The following is a 26357-nucleotide window of genomic DNA, read 5'->3' on the forward strand; positions in this document are numbered from 1 at the left end:
AATACCTCAGTGACTTGATCCTCTTACATATATTTATTTGATCTGTCAGTTGTCATGCATGTCCTGCATGGTTTACAACATCTTTGTACCTGTGAAGGACTTTTGTGCCACATCAGTTCAAGGTTCAGGGTGTTTCTATGTGCAGATGTTTTAGTTTTTGCATTTTGCAAAGCAACCAGTTTTGTGCAGTTATGTCAGTGTGTGGTAGTGGGTAATGGTCGCCAACTTCCTAGTGTATACTGATTCTGTCCAAGCATCGGACATACAATCAATGTTCTTGTTTTCCTCTCAGTCCCAGCTGTGGCTTATTCTAGTGAACACCAAAGTTAGCTTGAATTTAAGCTCATAAACACATGAGTCACGTGCACAAACTCGCATGAGCACAAACTCTCAGCTTTAACTTTTTGGGGGAACACTAGATTCAATCCACATGAACGTGTTTTGGATGTGCTTTCAATGTGAGAAATCAATCATTCATGATCAAACTCAATAGGGAATTAATTATAAAGGAGATCATATAACTGTTCTCTTTTTCCAAGAACAGACAGTTCTCTTCGGATTAGTAGAACTTTACATCATAGTTTGTGAATAATAAACAATTCGACTTTGAAGGGCAGATTTAGTGTGGCTGGCGAGACTACATCGCCTCCAGTTTAGGCCTGCAACTATTTTATACAAGCACATACTTGGGATAACAGTGGTTTCTTTCAGACCTCAGTCTCATTCTCTTTAATCTCCAGATGGGTTCCAAAACACAGCCATTACGTCAACACTGTTGTCCTGTTGGCTGTACTTTACTTGTGCAATAACATAGTTACTCAAAATTGATATATCTGAAACACGCTACACATATCGAGTTATTTTAATTTTAATTTTAAAACACTCTAACTTTACAAAGGAAGGCAGCTGCAAATCCTGAGGCAGAAGTTGCAACCATTTCCTTTCACACGTACAGGCTTTTGTTCAACAAAACCTCTTTGTGGGTGCCACTCAGCAATTAGTGCTTTGTGAAGCTTACTGAAGCAGGTAAAAAAAGTTGTGTTGCGGTTTCCCAAATGTGTGTCTCTGTTGTGTGGCTATATAGCGATACATCTTATCAGATGGGCCTACATCATATACTGTGATGTAGACCGGACGCTGAGCAGGAAACAGCAATATTCCCAAATGAAATACGAGAACAATAAAAGTATCATAAACTCCCAACGAGATGAGACATCAGCTCTGCACCTGTCGGTGATGTTTGACCTGGCTGCTCATGAGCAGTGAGTGTCAAATGAGCAGCAAACCGTGACATACACACCGTGGCAGTTGGTGCAGGACTTTATTATTATTATTCATTATAAATAAAATACAGAATAGTTTGTACAAAGACCACTTGCCAAAGGGGTTAAAAACGTTTCAAAGAATTCACTCAACACCAGGCTATATTGAAGCTTCTTAAAATCCATATTAACCAATTCAACAAGTGAGTTAAGCTAATTGGCATGAAGCTTAAATATTGTTTTTTCCTGAACAACTTGCTACTTTTCTTGTGCTGGTATGTTTCTGCTACAAGTACATCTACGAGCTATAGCCAATGATGAGAAACAAGTCTGGTTCTAGTGACAATAGTACCTAATAGTTTAATGAAAATAAATGATGAGTCGCTCCCTCTGTTCAGGTTCCGTGACGCAAGACTCATTGCGCGTGCGCAGCACCGTTGTCGCGCGCTCCGTTGTTGCAGTGCTGCAGCAGCGCGGCGGCAGTAACAGTGAGCGTGCAGCAACCGGAGCGACTTCACAGCAGGTAGGTCTGGATATAGAGAAACAGAGAGTTTAAACCGCACTTTTACTCGGTGTTCATGATAGAAAAGCAGCTCTGAGTGTGTTCATCGTGGTTTATTTACACTTGTTTTCCACTACGGGGGGGTTCTCCCTCCCCACGAGTAACCGGTCTTTGTTGTTACAGAGAGGACCGGAGCAGGACCTGTCCCGTAACGTACCATGGCGTCAACTTGTTGATGTTGCCACCTTTTTATTTGTTTTGCTGTCATTCTGGGTAAGTGTTTTTTTGTTTACAGTGTTGTTGCCTTTTTTTGCTAAAGGAGTGAAACATATCGAGCTATTAAACACATTCCCATTGAGGCTTCGCGCGGCTGTGTTCTGCTACCAATCATATCTCTACGTGTTATTTTAGCTCTAGTGGTATCTTTGTGGTATTCTTAGTACAGTTTATAGTTTTGTTGTGACTTATGAAATGTTTCTGCACTGATGAAGTGGTAATTGAAACAGAAACTGAACGGAATGAACCACATGTACGAAACAATAGGATGCTTCTACTAAAATAAGTCACTGAAACGTCCCACAAACCCACCAACCATGGCAAATATCAGTCTGTTGGAACCAAATCAGGGAAATCAAATAAAACAGAACCACAGTGCCCTCAGGCAAGGCATTAACCTGCCGCAAGCTGCACAGTGGCCTGCCTCAGGGCAACAAGGGCTTTCACTGTGCACATGCCAGGTGAGAATCTCTGTGACAGCAGCTATGTGGAGCTTTGAGAAGGGTCCCAATGAAAACGAAGCCAGACGATAAGCTAATTATTTGCCTCAAGCCATAAAAAAAAGGCCATAAAATCATTCTGGGAAACTTCTGCATGTTCCCTCAATTTGTGGTTGGTTTGTCAGCGTGAGAAAACACGTTAGTTGTTGACATCTGGGAAGTAATCGCTTGTTTGCAGAAGTTTGTTCATATTTGCAAATCCTGAAACATTTAGTTGACATTTCATGTTGCATTGAAGTGGACGATTCTATGCATATAAAGATGATTAATATGGAGCATTAAGAACAAAAGACCAGACATCAATGTTTGGTTTGTTCATATTTATGGATTCTGTTATCCAATATTAATGGCCTTGATGAATGACTTTTTTTTAGCGACGTCATTATGACTAAAGCGTAATGACAACGAGTGTTTCAACAGAACAGCCTGAATATCTGCATCGACCATCTGAGAATTTTTGTTTATACTTTACTGAGGACATACAGAGACAGGAAGAGGCGTCCTCATGGGGTGCCATTAAAACAGGGACAAAAAGATAGCTGTCAGCCAAATGCTCTCACGCACTCATACAAGTGGGATTTCCTCAATTACTATAATAATTGTGTGTGAGAAAGTGGTGAAAAATAGCCATCCTAGTTTCCCGGGGGCAAAGATAACGTCTTCGAATCTAGTGATTTGTTCAACCAGCGGTCTAAAACCTAGAAATATGCAGTGTGAAACAAAGAGCAACAGCAAATCCTCATTATTGAGAAGTTGAAAATTATGCATTTTTTGCATTGTTGCTTGAAAATATGACTCGCTTCCAATTAAGTCCTGTGATTTGGTGATTTTCTTTAGTACTACAAGCACATGATTGCTTCCCTTTAGTCGTTGCACACGTCATCTCTGCCGTTGATGACACCAGCACAAAAATAGTGATGTGAGATTTTTGCAGTAAACTCATGTAACAACACTTTGTACCTAACTCTAGCAAAGAAAATACGATGTCACATCACAGACGTAATAACCGGGAATGTTTGGATGGTCTGTAAAGACCTGGCACACTCGGCGTGGGACTTTGGCACGGTGACCGTGTTTTCAGTGGAGATTCCTCTCTGCCAGGCCGTGGCCAGGCTTCTGTTGGTGTTTTGTCAGTCTGCCTGGGAACAGACCAATGTACAGACAGAGACAGAGTTGTTTACAAGGAAAAAGTTAAGTGCACAGCATTATCTCCCCGAGTTAAATACTTAAAAGCTCAGAGACAGCCATCCCGAGCCTGCCAGCCAAGTGTCTCCTTAAAATTGGAAATGCATTCACATCGCCTCTGCGCCACAAACCCATGACAACATCCACCCCAGGTCACAGGCTAAGTGCTACCTGCCACTCTGTTGATCTTTTGCTCAGTGTTTTTGCTTCACCAAAAGGTGTGTATCAAGCGGTTACAGCGACTTGCAGCAGCAAAACATGTTTTCTATCAACGTTTAAAAAAAAATGAATCAATTACCATTCGAGAGCAAAAACAAGTGCCTGGGCGACAACACAAGGTGAAAATATTTGCGTGTCCCTGATATTTGTGCGTTATTAGTAAGCCCTTATTATTCTTATGAGAGAGAGGTGTCAAGGAAATAAGAGAAAATGTCCAGTAAGCCTGTTTGTGTGGTTGCTGTTGCATCTATGCATATGTTGTGTGTGTGAACCAAAGAAATATTTCAACTTTTTGCCGACATATTTTACCAGTGAAATGAGTGAACCTGAACACAGCGTCGGAATGAGTGAATGAAGTGAAAGAAGGAACCTGGAAGGTTTCAGTGCCCGATGCTCTACTCTGCCGTCTCTCTGTTTCATTCGTTTCATCAGAGCTGCATTCACTTCCTCTGTGTGGCAACAGCTTCACGAGAGTCACACAGAGACCGGCCTGAACTGCTGTCTGTCGGCCTTTACACGCCTGATGAAATCATCGGCCCAAATCCCTCACAGCGACGAGCACCAACAAGTTTTTTGGCTACAAGTTACGACAACTCATTACCAACAGGGAGCTGTGTACTGTCGCCTTGCAGCCATGTGTGTGATATCACCTTAGAACAGCCGTCAGACTCGATCACAGGGAGGGACAACATTTAAAAAATTGGGACTCGGTTGAGGGCCAAATAAGGTCAACATTTAATAAACAGGATAGAAGGGATATTGGACAAAAAGAAATAGGCTACATTCTTTTATGCAGATGTACCACAGCCAGATGTTTGGCATCTTTTCTTGGCTGCCAGTTCATTAATGTCTGGGGTTAGGTTCTGTGCTGTGGAAACCCTCAAGATGAATGTGACGGTGTGCATCAGTGAGACGAGTCCTGTGTGGGGTTTTCTTCATCTTCATCGCAGAGAAAAAGCTGCTCACACGGGTACATGCTTCCAAACATGCAGAGCATTTGAGCAGCATGTAGGTGGAGTTGAGGAATCGTTTCGGGGATGAAGCTTGGACACTGTGCAGCGCCCACAGAGTCGTACTTTGCCTTGAGTGTGTCATCACACTGGAGGTCTATCGGCTCCATTTGGATGTGCGCAGGTGCTCTTTCCACGTCAACTGCAAACGGATTGCTGAGCAGTTCAAATTTAAAATTCTGAGCTGGAAAGTCGGCAAATCGCCGAGTGAACTCTGTGCCAAGTGCGCCCAAATGCGCAGCGGGGAGCACAGCGTTGGAGACATGTCAGCCTCAGAAGGTTACTCCTGTCCATCTGTACTCTTTCAGTGGACTACAAGTAACTGGCTTTTGGTTGGGCTCTGCCAGGATGCATTTTCTACTGGATTAATGCTAAAGTCTTCCGCTCATATTTGTACTTTAGACGTCGACACTTCTTCCGTGGAAATCAAACAATCAGTGTACACACGTAGTTTTCCAGAGAAAACCAGTCGAAGAATGTTGGAGGACGAGTTCAAATGCCTTTGCTGCTTTGTGTGTGAGAGGCGGTCTGAGGAGGGTTTGGAAGTTGTTTATTAGGACCGTTGACTGATTGCGGTCAGTGCAACAAGCACTTGTTTTATTCTCCTCTTGGCTGTGTGTGTGTGTGTGTGTGTGTGTGTGTGTGCTTCTGTTGAACACCAGCCATCTTTATCGCCCATGTGTGTATTTATGGTGACGCTGATTGGTTTTAAATGTCTCCTGTGTAATGGCCACACACAGTGCCTGTCCTCAGGATTGATCGACTTGTATTAGCCTGCACCATATTAGCTAAGATAATTAGTGGTTTTCCCCTAATTAAGACAAATGGCTGTAGCATCTGCAGCATGCAATGATGTGTGTGTTTACCACTGTAGCTGCATCTGTCTATGTTGGGAAAATTAAATAATGTTTGTTGTTTATTTCAGTAAAGAGGATGTTTATGTTTGTGTGTGTACATGTTTTGTACATGCGAGTCCATGTCTCTGTATTTGTCTGAACGGAAGATGAATGTGCTGTAGCCTACTGCTGAATTTTAGCCAGTTTTCATGTGTGTGTGTGTGTGTGTGCGCTTGTGGCTGGGTGCTTGTCTGCAGTCTGTGACACTGTGTGACACAGATTTTTGTTTCCTTCCTTGTCCCTTTGTGTGCCGTTTTTTTTGCATGAGTGTGTAAACACATGTGCCGGTGTGTGTGAGTGTGTGTGCGCGTGTGTCAGTAAATGAGTGTGTGCTGTATTGTATCAGAGAGTGAGTATCAGCGAGCATGAATCATTGCTTAGCATGGGCAGGGACAGTATAGAGACCACAGAAGTAACGAGAGGTGAATCGTTCCTCTCTCTCTCTCTCTCTCTAACTGCATTAACTGTTTCTTTGAGGTGGCAAAAACAATCTGTAAAAACAACATTGACACAGTTTCGCCTTTTAAAGTTTATGTGGCAAATGTGTTAGTCATACCTCCAGCAGACACAGCAGCAAGAGTATTAATTTGGAGCTGTGTTTGAATCCACCAGGTGAATGAAAGTCACAACATTCATTCTCTTTTAGATAATTTCCCTTTTGGTCTCCACCAGCAACATCTGCCCACTTAGCTGTTAAATGCTCTGCTATGTTCAACTGCTGGTCACTAACTGTTTCAAGTTGTTGTTTAGTGCTATTCCGCATGTAGTGGATTATTCAACACTTGTTGTAGACATACCCTTAGTTGACTCATGTTACCTTATCCAGGGGTCAAAAGTCCTCACGGGACCAAATCCACAGGCTGAATAAGCATTCAAGTTTTATACAGGGTGTTTGATTTATGACCTTGTTTGGGGTTATGTTGAGTTGTTGATCTCCTATATTTGTCCTGAGTTACGGTCCCATTCACATTCTTGCCATCGTGGTATATAAAAAATCCTGCGTCACCCACAGCTCTGCCTTTTGGCTGGCCTGAGGGCAGAAAGTGTGCAGCAGCGTTCCTCTCTAGTCGAAGCATGAGTGTGAGAGAGAGAGAGAGAGAGAGAGAGAGAGCGAGATAAACGGAGCGCAGAGTGAGTGAGCGTCCCGTGTCAGCGACTGGTAACATTACTCTCGCGTGCTGTTTAGTGGTTTTTGAGAGCTACTGCTGCAGAGGGGAATTAGCTCAGATGGTAGAGCGCTCGCTTAGCATGCGAGAAGTAGCGGGATCGATGCCCGCATTCTCCAGGGACCCTTTTGTCGATGGATGCAGACATAACGCATTTTATGGGTAAGATTATCACATTTACTCGTGGACGCAGCATGAAAGAGCGGTGTTGTCTTTAACCACGTTCGAGGATTAATGACTATCTTTGCTGCCAGGCAGTTTAGGTAATATGCAGTGGTGTATAAAGTACCCAAAAGCCATACTTGAGTAAAAGTAAAGATACCTTACTGGAAAATGACTCCAGTAAAAGTCACCTATTAGAATACTACTTGAGTAAAAGTCTTAAAGTATCTGATATTTATTGTACTTCAGTATCAAAAGTAATTTTCTGATATTAAATGTACTTAAGTATTGAAAGTAACAGTTCGTTTATAAGTATGCTCATTCCGACTAGAGGATGTAGAGGGCCAATGCATAATATTATGTTCAGCAAAAAATATCCACTTGATGCATCAGGTCAGTGTTTTGAGAAAGGACACCTGCCTTGTAAACTCCTATGGGCCTGATTTGAACACAATAGGCAAAGGTTTTGCTCAAGCTGAATCTGCAATTGGGCGACTGCTACCATCATAACTCCATCTGATCATCCACAAAATTACTCAAATATCAAAACATGATCAATACTAAAGCAGCACTGAAAGTAACAACCCAGTCATTACTTGAAACTGAAAAATGTCCCGTTCATCTTCAAAATACAATTCTATTAGAATGTAAATAAGCTACATTGTATTATAATGTAACTTCTTTACATTGTATTAGAATGTAACTTATTTACATTCTATTAGAATGTAAAGAAGCTACATTGTATTATAATGTCACTTCTTTACATTCTAATAGAATGTAAAGAAGCTACATTGTATTATAATGTCACTTCTTTACATTCTAATAGAATGTAAAGAAGCTACATTGTATTATATTGTCACTTCTCACGTCACAAATAAATCAACATTGGCTTCTCGTTTCACACACGGCACAAACTGCGGCCTCCTGGAGGAAACACCAGTGTTTGTTTGACCCATCCACCTCTCCTCATCCCACCCGTCCTGTGTGGAATTCTACTCATGTAGTTCGCCGCTAGCTATAGCATGTAGCATCCTGGGCATCACTGGGAATCAAAACACCGCGGCTTTGAGAGCTTTGAGAGCACTTGTTTGCAATTGCGCATTAACGTGATTAACCAATGATTTAACTCGCAAGCTCGGACCACTGATTCACCAAACCTGCTTGCTTGCAGTCTGTGTTCCACCACAGTCCCCGACGCTGCTCTCATGATTAATTTTGTTTCTGAAGATAGATTTGATTTTGTAGCGAGTAACGAAGGTTTCAGGGGAAATGTATCGGAGTAAAAGTATCAGTTTTCTTTGCAAAATGTTGTGAAGTAAAAGTAAAAGTCAACAGAAATATAAGTAGTAAAGTAAAGTACAGATACCCAAAAAAACGACTGAAGTACAGTAACGAAGTATTTCTACTTCGTTACTATACACCACTGGTAATATGTAATCTGCTCATCGTAACGTTTACAGTAAAGTGTAAATGGTCTCTTACTTTAGAGCAAAGGTAGATGAGTCTTTCACACCCGTTATGACGGAGTCAAAGGAATTCCTGTAAAGGTTGATGAGCAATGTTTTAATTAGTTTGCGGTTAGTATCGCGACTGGAGTAAACATGTGGCTTGAAATGACCTCATTACAACTTTCATTTTTATTTATTTTTTAACTGAACCGTTGTGTCATTTAACATTCTTTGACTTGTTTTTTGAAGAGTTTAGAGGAATATTTTTCTTAATACCTACACATCAATATGCACCGGACAATGTCATTTCCTCAAATATGCTGACAACACAAATTTACTCTGGAGTCATTATTGTAATATAAATCCCAAATAATGTTTTTTTTCTTTTTAAACCATTGTTTTTGTTTGTGTTTCTTTCCTGTTGTGTATTAATGTGTTTCTCTATTGTAGTGCTAAACTAAGATCAATGCCGATTAGAAAATGGATACGGCCTGGAGGGTAGCCATGGGCAAACACTTCACCCTGAAGCCATCAGCGGCACACATATACACACACACACACACACACACAGAGTGCGGATATGACCACTTGAAGGGCTGTGATTGTTTGCTCTCTAGAGTGAAAATTGGAAAAACAAATGTATATCTCTTTTCTTCCAGTGAATATTCCCACTTAAACCTATTAGTTATTAACCATGTGAACATATTAACTGAGCTCATTGATACTAAGTTTTTACATTTTGCACATGTTACTTTCAGAACATGTTTTGAACTGATAAGATATCTCAGTAGGATGGTTTATAATTATAATTTCAGAAGGAATTGACACTCGACAGTTAAATTAAATGATTGATGCATCTTGGTTTCTGTACATTATTTATTTTATCTCACTCTCATTTTTATCTCACTTGCTACATTTAAAACACAGCGTATTTGTATCATTAAAATAAACCGATGAATTTACTCATTATCTTTTATTAATACAAGTAGTCACAAATGGAAGAGATGTGTCAACTGGACGGTTACATTCGCCAACACGTTTCCCGGCAATGAAAACGAATGTATGCCTGTAGCAGCATGTCGCTGTTATTCCCGCTTTCCTCGATTATTCCACAACTTTAGTTTAGTTTTTTTCTCCGTAGGGTGTGGACATCGCTGTGTCTGCAAAAAAACTTTAAGCTGGTCTGATTGTATCCACACGCCTACGCATAGCCGTCCTCCTCCCAAAACTCAAGAAGTAGCCTAGCTTAGCATGTAAACACGACGCACATGCTTACGTCTGTTAAGTTTCACCGACCAATTTGTTCAGCCCTGTTGAACAGATATAAATATCCGATTATTAACTTTTCAATCAAGACATAATCTTTCAAGAGAGCATTTTGATGAATCCAAGAATCTTCTTCATTACACTTCATCCCCGGAGGTTAGGCATGGATGGTTAACCCACGAACAGCAGGCCTGATCACGGAAGCTGACCATAAGAGGCGCCTTCAATCCAAGCAGGAGCCCCCTTACATCATACAATATCGTGTGATTTACGGCGTTAATCAGGAATCCCTTTGTAAAGTGCAGTGTCTTCAGACAGCTTCGTGCTTTGAGTGACTGTCATGCCGTCTCTGGGTTTTATGACAAGCAAGGAAGTTGATCTCGAGGCCTTTCTCAAGACAGGCTATAGTCGTCAAATGAAAATAAATCTGTATCACACTGGAAATGAATCATCTGCAAATAAAGCTGACTGCAGTGCACTCTCCAGAACCTTTGTTGTTCCTCCTCGCCTGCTCATTGGCTCGGTGGAGTGAAATGTTTTATGGTCTGCTGGCACTCCGCTCCCTCCACCCTCCTCCTCCTCCTCCTCGCCAGGAATTATGAAATCCTGCGTCACTGTTGCTCACAACAAACCATTCACGCATGCACCCACACAGAGGAGCTAACTTCAAAAATAAAAGAAACGTACAGACTCACAGTTTTGTTAAAAAACACACAAAGACATTATTTTTAAGCCGTTTAACAAGACATGTATACACACTGTGACGCATACGCACACACAGGATCTAGTTGTGAATGAGTCACGATCTGACAAGTCTATAGAGGAAGTGGCTTAAGCCAATCACTTTCTCGCCCACATGCTGCCATGAAGCAAATGCATTATGATTGATGCTGGTGGTGGGAGCAGTAATTAAGATTGTTGATTGATCTCTGTGGATGACAGCCTGCTCCAGACAGTTGGGAGTTGTGAGTGGGAGAGCAGGCAGTCTGCAGCGGTTTTCATTTCAAAACGTGCAGCTGTCCAGCCTCCACTTGTTACAAAGTGTTGGAAGGATCGAATGATCGTACTTTATTTGGGCTGGCTGGGCCACTATTTATTAGTTTGTCTAGTAACTTAGCAAGTACGAACACGAGATACCTGGTGACCACCTTGTAACAACGATCACAGGTGGAAATGAATTAATATGTGGGCATGTCATTGCTGAAGCTATAAAGCATGTGATGTCAACTCTGATTACTTTATATGCTGTCGGATCGTGTGACCAGTGTTTGGTAACAAGCTAAAAACTACAACAATCATTGTATGTCAGGCCACTGTATTTTTTAAAGTAAAATCTAAATCTGCAAAATAACGTATTGTACCAATACCGTATAACTGGTTTATACGACTTAATGCAGCAATAATGTATTCACTCTATGAAGGGGTCACTCTTTACAATGAGTACATTTACTACTTGTACTACATTACATACTACATCTACTTTCACTACATTTCATTGCTACTGCTTATATACTTTAATTCTAGTAAAATAATGGTTCAAGGAAAATTCCAGTGTCGAATTAAATAAATGGTGCTCTCTTGTGCCCTCTGGTGGAGAATTCCTCTCTCTCTCTGCCTGTGTTTACTTACACTTGAATATATCACATGGGCACTAAAGAACTCAAAAACATTCATTTTCAATGCATACACAGGCATGTTCAATACAAAGAAACTTGCTTTATACTAAGTATGTTTTACCTTTATGTTTGCTGATTTGATTTAACCTTTATTTAAAAGCAACTGCTGCATTACGTCTTCCAATCTAACAGCGTTGATCTGCACTGTCCTTCTTAAATACACTGACAGAAATACAACTTTAGACGTAATTTATTTGAGGTAAACTGGTGTATTAGTGTTGTGTTTTGTACTACACTGTACTGTAACATGCATACAAATCTAGAATTGTATTGTAAGTGGGAATATCTCTCGTGACTTTTAATATTTCCGACAGATCGGCAGAATCCCGTTAATGTGTGCTTATACACATCATCACTCTTGTTTGTATCTCAGTCAAAGCACTTTTATCAGAGTAATGACCCCCATCATGTCTCTCCCTGTCTCCTCTAGGAAGTGAAGATGCCGCACTCCTTCCCCACTGAAACGCTCGTCTCCAACGCCTTCCCTCTGGACTCCTTCTCCACCAGCGCATGGCCCACAGAGCCGTACGCAGCGGACGGCTTCTTCGCCAACGTCAGCACCATCGGCGGGTTCGGCGTCCCTCGCTGCACCTATAAGGAAGACTTCAAACGTATACTACTCCCCTCTGTGTACATTTTAGTCTTCTTGCTCGGCCTCCCTCTTAATGCGGCCGTCATACTGAAGATATGGAGTACTCGGCGCAGTCTGTCCAAAAACAACATCTATATGCTCAACTTAGCCATAGCTGACTTCCTGTATGTGATGTCACTTCCCTTGCTCATCTACAACTACGCCAGTCATGACTACTGGCCCTTTGGGGAGTTTACCTGTAAACTGGTCAGGTTTCAGTTCTACAGGTGAGATGCTGAATATAATAATAATCTATTTTGTACAGCTGTGCGTTAAAGGTATTCCATTTTTTGTTGACTTTTCATGTTTAGTAAGAGGACATGGTTTTTCTCACACAGTACACAATATTACAGCTTAATAAGATTTGATTTAACAGCATTTTCTTTGTCTCATCTTCCTTTTTTAGTAATCTGCATGGCAGCATCCTCTTCCTCGCCTGCATCAGTGTGCAACGCTACGTGGGCATTTGCCATCCTCTGGCGATGTGGCCCAGGCAAGGCGGCCGCAGGTTGGCGTGGTGCATCTGTGGAGGGGTCTGGTTGGTGGTCGTCATCCTGTGCGCGCCCACTTTTCACTTCGCCGCGACGGGAACCCAGCGAAACCGCACGGTGTGTTACGATTTAAGCACACCCAACAAATCACTAGACTACTATCCTTACGGCATGGCTCTGACCTGCCTCGGCTTCCTGTTGCCTTTCATGGGCGTGATGGTGTGCTACTGTCGGATGGCCCTCATCCTCTGCCGCCCAGTGTCCTACCAGGGTGTCTCCAGGGCGACTGGGGAGAAACGGGACACGGCGGTGAGGCTGATCATCGTGGTGGCGGTAGTGTTCTGCATAAGCTTCCTGCCGTTTCACTTCACCAAGACCATGTACCTGGTGGTGCGTACTCTGCCTGGTGCGCCCTGCGAGACGAGAAACTTGTTCTCAATCATCTATAAATGCACCAGGCCGTTCGCCAGCATGAACAGCTTCCTGGACCCTATTCTGTTTTACTTCACCCAGCCACGCTACCGCCAGAGCACCAGAAGGTTCATGCTGAAAGTCAGCACGCTCAGGGACAAGGGCACCAGCGTGTGAGCCGACGGTAGATCGGGTCCTGCAACAGTATTTCTTCAAATCTGGTTGCTACACCAGTGGTGGATCCCAGGAGGCTGCAAGGTGGTACACGTATTGTTTGCTGAGTTTCCTTGTGTATGTTCTAATGTAAGTCCTCAATGCTTTTACCGACAACTCACGGCAAGAAAGAACCTTACCTTCCTGAGAGGTTTCTAAAAATGTAGAGGTACTGGCATGTCAAGAAGACTTCTGAAACGCAAAGAAAATGGAGGTTGTAATCTTGCAATATGAAAGATAAACAGAGACTGAGGAAGAACAATTGGCACTAACCATCACAGCAATCACAGTGTATTCCTCTTGGGGCACTTATTAAGATTCTAGAGCGCTGCACATATATATATATACGATACATACCGTCAGCAGACCAGGGCATTCACATCCTGCATTCTCACCATTATCTGTTTTCTTTCAGTCGCCGCTATGCGCTGGGTAGAACAGAAGTAAAGGAGTTGATTCACACTGTGAAAAGTGTAACAGTTTGATAGATGTAATGAAATAGTGATAATGCTCTAACGTGATAGGGTAATGGAGAGTGTCTTCCGCTTTAGCAGGCCTCTGCAGTTTGTATAGAACTGTAGGTGACAGGTGATTTTGTGATTTGTGTGATGCGGAGGTCTAAAAAGAAATGATGAAAGAGAAAAAGAACAGTGGATAGAATCCACTATGGCATAAAGCCATGTAAAATGCTCAAAGCAATTGTTAATGTTTACGACTGCATGTAAGAAATGCACGAACCACTTGTGTGGGGAAATGCGCATTTTTATATGAAGAGCTCTACGGTTTCTGCCCTGAAAGGCTTGGTGTTGCATGTTTTCACCACTGGATGGTGAGTGCACCCCACCGCTGCAACGACCGCTGCACTGACACTGAATGTTCCTTTTAAAAATGGTACGGTTATTACTGTAACACGTCATCCAGTGAGGACGAGATCTCAGCTACTACGATCAGAGATAAACTGGTGCCAACAAAACCTAAATATCCAGCTCATACCACACTAAAATAGACCATCAGTCTGTCGTTTTCTCCACTTGTTCATGAAATGATCCAGTCAGCAAAGGAAATCCATTGAGAAGCACATGCCAATGTTAATACATTTAAGAGTTGTTATCTGATGCATTAGATACTGAGGAGGGAAGGAAAAATGCTATTTATGGACTTTAGGGCAGGGTTAAATTAAGCTGCTGTTTTCCACTTCCTGTTAGTGTATGATTCCTTCCCATGAAATGTTCCAAGAAATCACCTCTGCTGATGGAAGTCTAAATGTACACAGCATACAATTTTACATCCTTCTACTATTTATTATGGAGTTATCCCAAGTAACTGAGTTACTGAGTTTGTGAATTGGTTATTTGTAATAACTTTTGCAACTTGTCTTCCTGACACACACTGTGAAGAAACCGGCTGAAGACCAGGCACCCATGGAGCCCCTCTCTGAGTTGACAATTTGATATCAAAATTTAAATATCACTGAAATAATCGTTAATGCTGTTTAAAAAAAAAAAAAATACATTTACATTGCAGACAACCTTTGAATCGCTCTGAAGCCTGACAACCTTTAGGCAGCTTTAAACACATGGTTCAAACATGCAACGATAGTTTGAGTTTTGCACCCATGAGGGAAGAAATGTTGTGTATATTGGTTAAATGTGAACATGTCAATTTCATAGCATTTCAAATGCAAGTAGAATTTTGACCACAATATGAGGTCATGTGCTTAAAATGTTGGGATCTTCTTAATGTATGTGTGTGTGTGTGTGTACAACGTGCATATTCAGTAATGTAGTAATATACTGTATGTTGTGCTCTTGGCTTCAGCAAAATGTGAATGCATAGTTCTTGTTGCTTGTATGTCCGGTTGAATATTTGAACGTCTTATTACATCTGTCTGAAACGTGTGTGTGTGGTCAGTTTGTCTGAAGAGATTCAGATGTCTAGAAAACACGGTGCCAACATATGTGTCAATCAGTATTATTTAGAAGAATTCAGATTTTTGTATCAGGAAAATCATTTTATTTTTGTTACGTAGTATATCATTTTGTTGATGAAAAAGCAACATTTAGGTTTATATATATGTAATTTTCTTACCATGCAGCCCCTTTGAGTTGCTTGTGTAAATGTTTTGGATGTTGTAATGTAACAGCCATTAAAAAAAAGTCACTCAGCCTATATGAATGCCTTCTACTTCTTCATTAAGAAAATATGACATTTTCCAGTGAGCATATTGTCTTTATTATCTTTTTCACAACATTAACTTTGTGTTTGGTTGCTCTTTTACCCACTCACATGTTTCTGGACTGCAACCTGAAGATTTCCTGACTCAAGTCAACTTTTCCAATTTACAGGTTGACACAATTCTACCTGGCAACATGTCTGGTAGAAATTAGTATTGGGCAAAATGCATTATTAATGTTGCTAACAGTGCAAACAATGATAAAAAATGCTGACAGAGTTTAACAGTGTTTACCTAAAACTGCCACGATGCTGTCGGTCATGACGGTATTATCGGCGAACCCTAAAGAGCAGTGCACTGCGCTAACCAGTGGTGCACGCTCACATGCACGAACCATGCACGACACGCATGCACTGGGAGAAGCTCTGATAACAACACACACAGAGTGACAGCCCCTTCATTCTCTGCACAGGTACACATTACCCCATTTGCATGTAGCAAATAGTTGTTTGCTGCTATATTAACGTTCAGAATGTTGAATACAGCTCTTTTAAAATGGTGTAGGGAGTTCAGCTGAAGTCCATGATCTCCCACCAGTGACCTGGCATTTAACAGGTCAGACTGTAGAGGGCGCTGCAGTCAGCAGCTCCTCTCTAAGGGAATGTGACACAGAATTCCTTTTTCTGGGACAGACAGCCTCACGGGAAGCACCCCAGAGGAGTTACTGGGCATGAGTGACAATGCTGCTGTCTTTTTCGCAAAGAAGGGGCTATAATTACACCTAGTTTGTCCACAGTATGATCTGCCCTTTATCAAAGAAGGGAAACAAAGCTTTTCCTCTCAAGCCCCGAGGACTGCGTTCAAGCCAGCCTCCACTTCGAAAAACACAGTCAAGCCAGCCCGCACGTTGTTTTGCGGTACGCGTATGTACAAGGCATTACGGTAGTTGCGTGTAAGATCTGACTTCAAAATAAGAGCAGTTCCGGTGAGTTTCGGCTGACGTGAGAGAACATGTCACATTCATTCAATAAGTCTGTAAATCATAGATACATTTATTAATACATTAAAAACATAATAAAATAGATACATACATCAATGAAACTAAATGAATGAATGAAAAAGTATACATTTTATAAATGATAACTTTAACCTCTTGCTTACACAATAATAATTGTGTGGAAGTAATTTGATGTTTATTTGATTTACCTACGAAGAGACAAACTGTATTTTAAGGAAAAATACAATTCCAATTGTGTAAATACTTATATATTAATAAAGAATACATTTACACAGACCAGTATGACTTCTAAGTGACAGTACACTCCATCAAATTCAGAAACTTCAAGGTTACACGAAGTGACTAATTTCACTTGTGATTGACAGCTGACCACCTCAGAGAATATCAGGACATTCTGATGTAGCATTTCAAAATTAAAGCCCTTCAAAATCTCATTCATGAGGCAACTTCCTTCTAATTTCAGATTCGATTCAAAAGAAATGGTCTATAGTTACAAAATAATTTCACTACAGATTAATAGTACACCACCTCAGAGTCACTCATGGATAATCAGGACATTCTGATGTAGGATTTCCAAATGAAAGCCCTTCAAAATGTCATTCATGAGCTAACTTCAAATCACATTCCTGATTATCCCAGAGTGACACTTTGAGGTCGTGTACGATTCATCTAAATTGAAACTATTATGGAACAATAGACCATTTATTTTAAAAGTTAATCTGAAATCATAAGGAAGTTGGCTCATGCATGATATTTTGAAGGGCTTTCATTTTGAAATACTACATCAACATGTTCTGATTATCCATAATTGACACTCTGAGGGGTTTTACTATTAATCTGATGTGAAATTAGTTTTCAACTGTGGACAATTTCCTTTGTATTTTAATCTCAAATCTAAGACAAATTGGTCACTTAGTGTAACCTTGAAGTTTCTGAATTTGATGTAGTGTCGTCATTTTTAAGTCATATGCCTACTGTTCTGTGTAAATGTATTCTTTATTAATATATTTGAATAAACACAGTTGGAATTACATTTTTCCTTGAAATACAGTAATTATTGTTGAAAGTAATCATTTATAAAATGTATACTTTTTCATTCATTCATTTAGTTTCATTGATGTATGTATCTATTTATTTCTGTTTGAAATATATTAATTAATTTATCTGATTTACAGACTCATTGAATGAATGTGACATGTCCTATCACGTTCACCGGAACTTTGCTCTTATTTTGAAGTCATTTCTTACACGCTACTACCGTAAAGCCTTGTACATATGCGTACCGCAAAACAACGTGCGGGCTGGCTTGGCTGTGTTTTTCGAAGAGGAGGCTGGTTTGACCGCAGTCCCCGAGGGGGCTATGACAACCCCTATACCCCTAGTCCCGCCCACCCCCTCTGCCCTATCTCAGGCATTAACATGCAAAAAACAACATAAGTCACGGGAAACCAAATCATGCCAAAATAAGGAATCCACAAACAGTTTTGGGAATTAGAAGTGGATGATGCGTCGGGCCTGTGGAAGCGCGCTAACCTGTCGAAGGGGCTAAAGTTTGGAAATATTAAGGGATTAACAATGGATGGTTGTGTTTGTGGACAGGTTGTGAAAGTTTTGGCCAACAAAAGTAGCGCTTTCCTCTTTGCACGGATGCGGTTTCGGGAATCGACAACATGTAAGTTTTGATAACAGAGCAGCACTCACCTACTTTACTCACTGAACAGATTATCACTTGGTTCACCTCGTTATCAGTGCCAACAGTTACGTTTTAATAGAGTGATTGCTGTTGGGTATTCACGCCGTTAGTCTGCGTGGGGGAGAAATAGACTACACACTTCCCAAAGGTGCTTGGATCTGTAATACCCGTGGAGTTAAAAATGTGTGTGTGTGAAATCTAACAAAGAAAGACATGAACAATGGCAGCAAGAGAGAGGAAGAATGCGGCTGTGTATCGCAGCGTTTCTTTCAAAAAGTTGGGGTCCTGGAGCGCCAACAAGAGTGAAGACCAACAACACAAATCAGAGGATTCGGAGGCAGCTGGCGTCGCCCTTCCCCCGGAGCCCAGCAAAGCAGAACAGCTCTTGGCGACGCGTACCGGTAATGTCTGTGTGTCAAGAAAAGTTTCCAAAATCTCTGCCACCACCACCACCGCCTGCCTCGCGACCGCAGATCCAAAGAGGAACTCCTCTACTCCTATCTCCTCCATTTCTCCATCCATCCGACAGCTCACTGAGAAGTTTAGCAGCAGCAGCGGCTCCGCCGGGACGCACAGAGCCTCACCGGGAGACGGCGCAGCAGTGACGCCGGGGAGCAGCACTCTTCCCCGGGCCAGGGGCTCCACGAGAGACTGGTCGCCGTCTCGTAAATCTTTTCACGAGGACAGCGGCGGTGGATATTTCCAGCATAGTGATGCTACTGCTGCTGCTGCTGCTGCTGCAGAGTCACTGACAGACAACAAAGGGCAAAAGTTTCACTCCGAAACTGACTCCGTTTCAGGCTCGGACTCGGAGCAGAAAAGTGAGAGGCGGAATTTTAAACGTTTATCAACCGACAGCAACTCTGGTAAGAGAGATTATTCACATGTCAATGCATGTCCCTCTGATAATAGAAACACGTTGACTGCAGATGAGGAAGAGGATGCTACTCTTAGAGGGGTTCCCCCACCCTGTAAATCCCACAGAGGTTATGCCTTTACACACCACAGTGACTTTACTCCCCTGCACTCTGACAAGTGGCCCAGTGTCACCAAAATTAGACAAATTTTCGATGAGAGTCCAGGCACAAAGCACAAGACCGACTCTTCTGAGAATTTAAAAGCAGTCGGCAGAGGACATTTACAGGAGCTCAGCCCCAGTGACGGTGCTCTTCTCTCGGATAGAAGTGACAAACTCTCGCCTTGCAGCTCTGCTAACGAAGCCAGTATCCCGTCTCTGCATCGCAAATGCATAGTTGGAGCTCAAAGCAGCGAATGCAGCACTGTTAAAGATCATTTTTATCACGGTATGGACTTTTATTCCAAAACTGACCACCAGCAGTTCTCAAATGACGAGGAGGCAGACTTAGAGACACAAAGTTCTAATAACATCAAACTTTCTGACCTAAATACTTTTGAAAGCGGCAGCAGTGGCAGCCGTCATTGCACTGGGGGTAGTCCCTACCAGAGGATTAACCCATCTCCATACAGATCTCATAGTCCCACCACTGAGTCAGAGGCGGCCCACAAGACCCTCGGGACGGCAGGCCTGACATCTGACCTCGGCCCTGAACTTCAACCCCCTGCTACTTTGTCTTGGAGTCGATCGGAGAACTTGAACACCTCCTCCTGCTCCTCCTCTCTTCAGCGGCCGACAGTGAGGGAGAGAAGGGATAGACAGGGGGTCGGGCTGCCCAGGGATAGTTTACATTCCTCACATAGCTCCTCTAGAGCACCAGCCCCCACCCCCTCCTCTGCCCCAGGTCCAGATAAAGCCATTACCTCCTCCTCTACTGTACCTCCCTCCACGGAGGTAAGAGCCTCAGCAAGAGTTGTCGCTCCTCTCAGGTCCCGCTGGAGGTTTAGCTCTGGTGACGAAGAGGAGGAGCACACCAGGAGAAGAAGAGGAGGTGGAGGAGACGGTTGGAGTGTTACTTCTGGCCCAGCTCCTTCCATCTCCTACAGAGCAGGAGAAAGGGGCACCACTGAGCGAGGAGGTAGCTATTTATCCCGCAGTAAAAATTGCTGTTTGGGTGCTAAGGGCATTGGTAGGTCCTCAGGCAGTGAGGAGGACAGCCCTGGTTCTATAGGCCCCCACAGTCGAGAGGCAGTGCGCCGCCGCTCGCTGAGAAAGAAGAAGAAAGTCAGCGGAGCTGCTTTTGCAACAGGCCGTGATGATATTGATGATCGTGATGGCGAATCAGAAGACAGCGACAGTGACAAGGCCTTGACCATGGAGCGTTTAGAGAGGCAACACCAGCAAAACACAGGAGGAGAATTTGCGGGGACAGTATCTCGGAGCCACTCTGCAAGGGAACCCAGCAGTCACAGTAACAGAGCCAGGGTGCAGCAATGGGAGCGCATCTCCTCACCTGTGATATCCACGTCACTTCCTGGTGTATCACGAGTGTCAAAGGTCAATATTCCCCCTTTTGTTTCCAGTCCTGGGGGTTCTCTTTGCAGCAGTCGATACTCCAGCACTGAGACACTGAAGGAGGAGGACCAGGCTGGCTGTGCCAAACGTGCACCAAATGTGTTTTTTAACACGGGTGGAAAAGGAGGCAACGCTAGCAGAACTGCATCCTTGTCCATGCTGAGTAAAACATACCATGGGAATTTTACCATGTACCGCTCCCCAAGCTTTGGCCACGGGGATAACTTATCTCGTACGCCTGTGCGGATGCGCTCCAAGATTGTGCCTACAGTCACCCCCTTATCTAGTGTACTTGCCAGAGAAGGTGGGGCATCTGCAGGAGGTCGGGGTGGTGAGACTACGGCATTAAGCAGGACAAAAAGTGGGGATGGGGTGGATGATGATAACCAAATATCCATATCTAACCCTGATATCACCTCAGAAACTATGTCCCTCTTAAGCTTTCTGAAATCTGACCTGTCGGAGCTCAAAGTGCGGAAAACAAGTGCAGACAAATCCGGGGTCTTGGATGGGTCCCCGGTGTACAGGATTGGCTCACGGAATCAAGGCGGTAATCTGCTACCTTCTGGTCATCGGCCGTCACTGAAAGACCTAACTGCCACCCTGCGGCGTGCAAAATCCTTCACTTATTCAGACAAACCCACTACAGCAGTGAGGTGTTACTTGACAGGTGGCGCCACGAAGAGGAGCTCTTCTGAGCAGCAGCTTGATTTGGATGGAGAGGGTGATGGAGGGAGGGTGTCGGAGAGGGAAGTAGAAAGTGATGGCGGGGATTTTAGGGCTGGGAGACGACAAAGAATGAGGGATTATGGATTTGATGATGGTGATGAGGAAGGGATGCCAACTCCTTTGCAGGAGAGGTATGTGCAGGAAGCCAGGCAGGTCATTCGAGATATCTGCCAAATGAGTAATAGAGAAGATGATGATGTAGACGTAAGGAGAACTGACGATGATTTGGAAGATGATTGTTTCCAGGTCAAGAAAACTGATGAGGAAAAGGAGAAAGCAGGAGTGAGTGTCGAGGATCAGGCAAAAACGGATCAAGAGGCTGAGTTTAAGAACACAAAAGACAGGGATAAACATGAGAGGGAGAGAGAGAACAGGGAGAGGGAGAGGAGCGAGAGGGATGGACAAAGTATACAGTTGGAGAAGCTAAACAGCAGGGGCACAGAGTACAGGGAGAAGGCAAAGAGACAGAGCAGAGAGACGGAGCGAGCCTTACTGAAGGGCGACTCGGAGGAAAGCATGTTCTACGACCGCTCTGTGGATGAACTTTCGGGCCATGAGTCTAGTTTAACAGATGAAGGGATTGTAACAGAGCCAGAGACGGGCCCAAGTGACCCTTCTGAAAGGTCATTCCTGGGCTCAGCAGGGGTTAATTTGGGGTCACGAATTGCTAAGGATGTGCTAGGGCAGCCTGTCACCGTATGGAAGCAATCGGCTCTCCATCAGGCTGAGGGGTTTAAGCAGGAAAGACAAGAGATGACGGAGAACAGCGTGAATTGTACAAATCGTCTGAACGAAGTCAACGTACCTCCCTCCTTACCTCATCCTGTGCGCATGGCTGAGAGTGACAGTATCATCATGGAGCTGAGCAGCACTGCTGGTGTCAATAATATTAACACTGCCAGCGAGGAGATCAACACCAACAGCGCTGTGTCGCAGAGGTCTGCTGGCACCACAGGAGGAGGACTTGAAGCCCCTGCAACACCCAGTTCTATCCGACGAAGGCGCAAGTTCTCCCCTTCTGGTATTAACAACACAGGCTCTGATTCCAGTAACGGCAGTAACGCAGAGTCAACAATAGCAGCTGTTGGAAATGGAGAGTCCACAGTCTACCGCTCTCTCAGTGACCCCATGCCTCAGCGACACTGTTCTGTGACAGAAGAAGGTAATAACAACAAGTTTTCCTCTGTGGACAGCAACCTGTTAGGATCCCTATCTGTCAAAGGTGGAGGTGGTGCTCCAGATGCCTCCGCTGTGGCCACTTTGTCAGAATACAAGGGCAGTGTGGCCAGTGACTTGTCAGTTTACAGTGATGGCGGACTCCGAGATGATGCCGTTCACGACTACAGTGGGGTGATCAGGAGCATTGTAGCTGAGCCAGGTGCAATGGACCGACTGATGACCGATGACCATGGCAAAGCTCCCAAGAAGAAGTCGTTCAGTGACCCCAGTCGCCGTAGCGATGTCCCTTTACTTTCCCAGAATTACCCTCATCTCAAAGGTCAGACTGGCAGCACTGAGCCAATCAGTGAGCTGGATCAGCCTAGTCCGATTCCACCTTCCAGCAGTGAGCCAATCCTCAGTGAGAAGCGAGAGGAACTGTGGGAGCCAGAAGTGAAGCCTAAACACGCATCGCTGACGCAGCCAAATACAAAAAAAGTCAAAGCTCGTTCCCAGTCTGAATGCACCCATCACTCTGACAACCATGATGATTATGACGACGACGATGCAATAGACCAAGGTGAAGAAGAGACAGAGGTGCAGAAGTTTAACTTTAACCTCAAGCTAGCTGAGGTTCTGTCCCCTAGACTGGTTCGTCGGCCCACCAGAAAGCGTCCAAATAGGCTAGCTCAATTTTTCCCTCATGAGGACCCATTTGAGCCCTCAGAACTGGGTTCAGAGGAGCAGGAGGACCACGGCAACCAAACCAACCTCACCCCTCCCCTTCCCCCGCTGCAACCCAAACCCAAAACAAGATCCAAGCATGTCCGACATGCCAGCGAACCTACCATCTTCCTCCCCATCTCCCCACCTCCACAACTCCAGCCATTGAAGGAAGTGGACTCCCTCTCAGTCCCACCCACTGCAGAGCCTCAGACCTCAAGTAAACCTCCAGGAGACCAAGCCCCATCTCTGGAGGCTGTGACCCAGAAATATATTCTGGAACTGAGCAATGCTGAGGGCCCAGGACCTCCTCCAGCAGCCAGGGATGGAGCAGAAGGTTCAGTGTTGGCTTCGGAGGGGCCCAGCGAGACCAGCACCAGTGGAATTACAGAAGCTGGACCACAGAAGAAGAGCACAGAGGACACTGCATCCACAGCTACCCCACAGAGGACCAAGCCCAGAGTGGTGAGTCCACTTAAAACCATTTCTTATGCTTTGTGTGTTTGTGTGTGCGTGTGTGTGCAAGTGCAAAGCTGGCATGTTCAATGCTCCCTTGCTGCATGGTGTCTTTGAGTTCTGATGATTTCAATTTGTATTTGACCGAAAGAAAGAGAGGGTTTAAGTGATTTGTTGTCTGCTTTTTTCAAATGTCTCAAATATGGTGGGAAAACTGGATTTTTATTTTAATAACGGAAGATAAATGGGTTTTGAGGTGATAAATGTTGTCCTGTATGGTTTGCTTGTTCTTGTGGTTTCACCCAAAAGTGCACTTGTGCTTTCTATGAAGTGATGTGAATCAGGACCCATATGGTAAATTTGAGAGTGAATTTAGGAGCAGTACGGTACTACAATACAGCAGCCATTACAGGCTGAACAGTGTTTAACAAACATCAGAGGATGTTATTAGTTTGATTAAACAAATCTCAGACAAAGGGCATTAAGGAGCGCACCAGGGCCTGCTGCGTGTGCGTCTGTTTTCATTTATTTGTTTCATCCAATATCGATTGTATCTGTGCCAGAATCGTGGAGTCATAGAGAGGGAATATAATAAACAGTTCACCCAAACACAGTGTGTGTGTGTGTGGATGTGTGTTTGATGCTGCATTTACTCAGTAGTGTCTAACCATTGGCCGACTTCTGGCTTGTTATATCATAGCAATGCAGGTTAACTGATTGGCCTTTGACCAAAAATCAATGTAATGATGATTTATACTGCCAATAATTAACTGTCAATAAACCACCACGAGGTAGAATACGAACTATATGATAAACGTACAATGTGCTAGAAACTTACCTCAACGAATGTAAGAACCTAAATACTGATGAATGCACACGCTCTTATTTTGTAAGGTTTGTTAACTGCGGCTGGTTTGGAGGTTTGGCTTGTGTAACAGTGCATTGTGAGAATTAGATGTGTGCGTCTGTGTGCTTCAATGTCTGTGTTATTCATTGAACACGCACACATCACCTCTCCTGGGGGTCTTTGCCTAAAGTCCAAGTTTACTATTCAGTCATGGGTGTGATTCTGAATCGGTGTTGAGAAAGTAAAAACATCACGGGGCTTACCATCCTGAGCTCAGGACAGAACACATTGATATTGATTCATAGTATTTCCATCTATTGCCCTGGTATTTATTAGTTTTTGATTGTTTAATCCTTTGGCCCGCTGTCCTTCCTTGTTGCCGTAGAGACACGAGCAGTATCTGGCGAGTGACTTCACCAGGCAGGAAATGGGTTTAGCGAAATGGGAAGTTGTCGTGGTTACTGAAGTGTTTGAAGATGTCCAGAATTACCGGCCAGCGTGTGTCTGTGTATTATAAACTGGTTGTGTGCGTGTGTGTGTGTGTGTGTGTGTCGTTTGCCTGGAATATATCAATGGCTTGTTTAAACGCTTGGAGCTCGGAGTTTTGCCAACACGCTGTGTTTAGAGCACTGCCCTGCAGCTCTGGTGTGAGTGAGAGAGTGTGATTTGGACTGAATGTAATAACAACTGTGCCAAGCTAAAGTGGAGCACAGACAAGTTATGAGAAAGAAAGAAGGTGAGAGAGGGAGAGCTTTTTCCTTTTCTGGAGTCTGGAGTGTGGCTTGTTTCACCCTCAGCACAGTGCACACATTGTGACATCAAAATCTGTCATATGCCCTTTTCACTTTTTCTCTTTAGTTCCAGATGTTTGGTCAACATCTAAGGTCCAAGTCCAAAAATACTATACGTATCTAGCATTTTCAGCTCATGCCCCATCTCCATGTGTCTTAATTCTCCAGCATCCGTCCTCCATGTTATCTTATTCTGCTCTTTGCTGTCCTTCTTGTGTCTCTGGAACATTGAAGTGAAGTCATAAAGTTTGTCTTGGTGTGAGGCACGCTGCTGTGCCAAATGTTAGGTAGAGAGAGAGAGACAGAGACAATAAAAGAGAGCTGAAAGAAAACGCTTGCTGGCTAAAAACAAAAAAAGGTTACAGGATCAAAATAGAACTGAGAGAGAGCTGAAGAATGAAACGGTGGGTGAAGGAGGGGGAGTGAGAGAGTGAGAGGTAATGGGAGACGACGGTAGAAAAGGCTGGTTTTTAGTTGAAACAGAGGTGGGTCATATGTACAAAATCAATGTCTCATTAGCCATCTTGACATTTTTGGACTTACTAAAGTATTAAAAACCATAAATGTTTTTTACGCTATTTTGCTTTATTAGAACACAATCCAATGACTTTGTATGTTCTGCTCCCAACTGTTTGGTTTCTCACCCTGGGACAGATTTTGGAAAAAATATGAATAACATTAATTTAGACGTGAAAACTCTGATTCAAGTCATCTACATATGAGAATGTTGTTAAAAAAATCTTTTCGTCCTCTGTTTTGTCCACCAAATATGTTAAATAGGTAACCACAGTTTGTCCAACAGTGTCTGCTTTATGAATTATTTTTCACCTTGAATGTGTGTGTTGTGTGTGTTTCTGCTTCTGCTTGTGTAGTTTTCACTTTAACAGCTACCAGCAGGATTGTGGCCCATCTTTACTTCTCCTCTTGTTGCATAACAGCTACTTCCAAAAAGAGCTGAGGACTCCCAAGCATGTTTGTGTGTCATGCATTAGTGACCACATTTAAATATCGTATCATTTAAGTT

At 43.3% G+C, this 26357-nt stretch overlaps 2 protein-coding genes across 2 annotated transcripts in view; both read left to right on the forward strand.

Moving 5' to 3' along the window:
* The first annotated feature begins 1757 nt into the window (after positions 1–1757).
* On the forward strand, positions 1758–15465 carry p2ry6 (pyrimidinergic receptor P2Y6). Its single transcript, XM_079271790.1, has 4 exons — positions 1758–1785; positions 1948–2037; positions 11999–12426; positions 12606–15465. The coding sequence occupies exons 3-4, from the start codon at positions 12008–12010 to the stop codon at positions 13276–13278; spliced, it is 1092 nt and encodes a 363-aa protein (XP_079127916.1). The 5' UTR covers positions 1758–1785; positions 1948–2037; positions 11999–12007; the 3' UTR covers positions 13279–15465.
* A 2953-nt stretch (positions 15466–18418) lies between these two features.
* Positions 18419–26357, forward strand: part of arhgef17 (Rho guanine nucleotide exchange factor (GEF) 17) — a gene marked incomplete at its 5' end in the record, with an annotated part of 50399 nt that continues 42460 nt past the window's right edge. The window contains one exon of the mRNA XM_079272680.1: positions 18419–23704. Coding sequence (XP_079128806.1) covers positions 18419–23704 — 5286 coding nt within the window. The remainder of the gene's footprint in view (positions 23705–26357) is intronic.

The sequence above is a fragment of the Melanostigma gelatinosum genome, assembly GCF_949748355.1.
Source record: "Melanostigma gelatinosum genome assembly, chromosome: 7".
NCBI classification, from domain to species: domain Eukaryota; kingdom Metazoa; phylum Chordata; class Actinopteri; order Perciformes; family Zoarcidae; genus Melanostigma; species Melanostigma gelatinosum.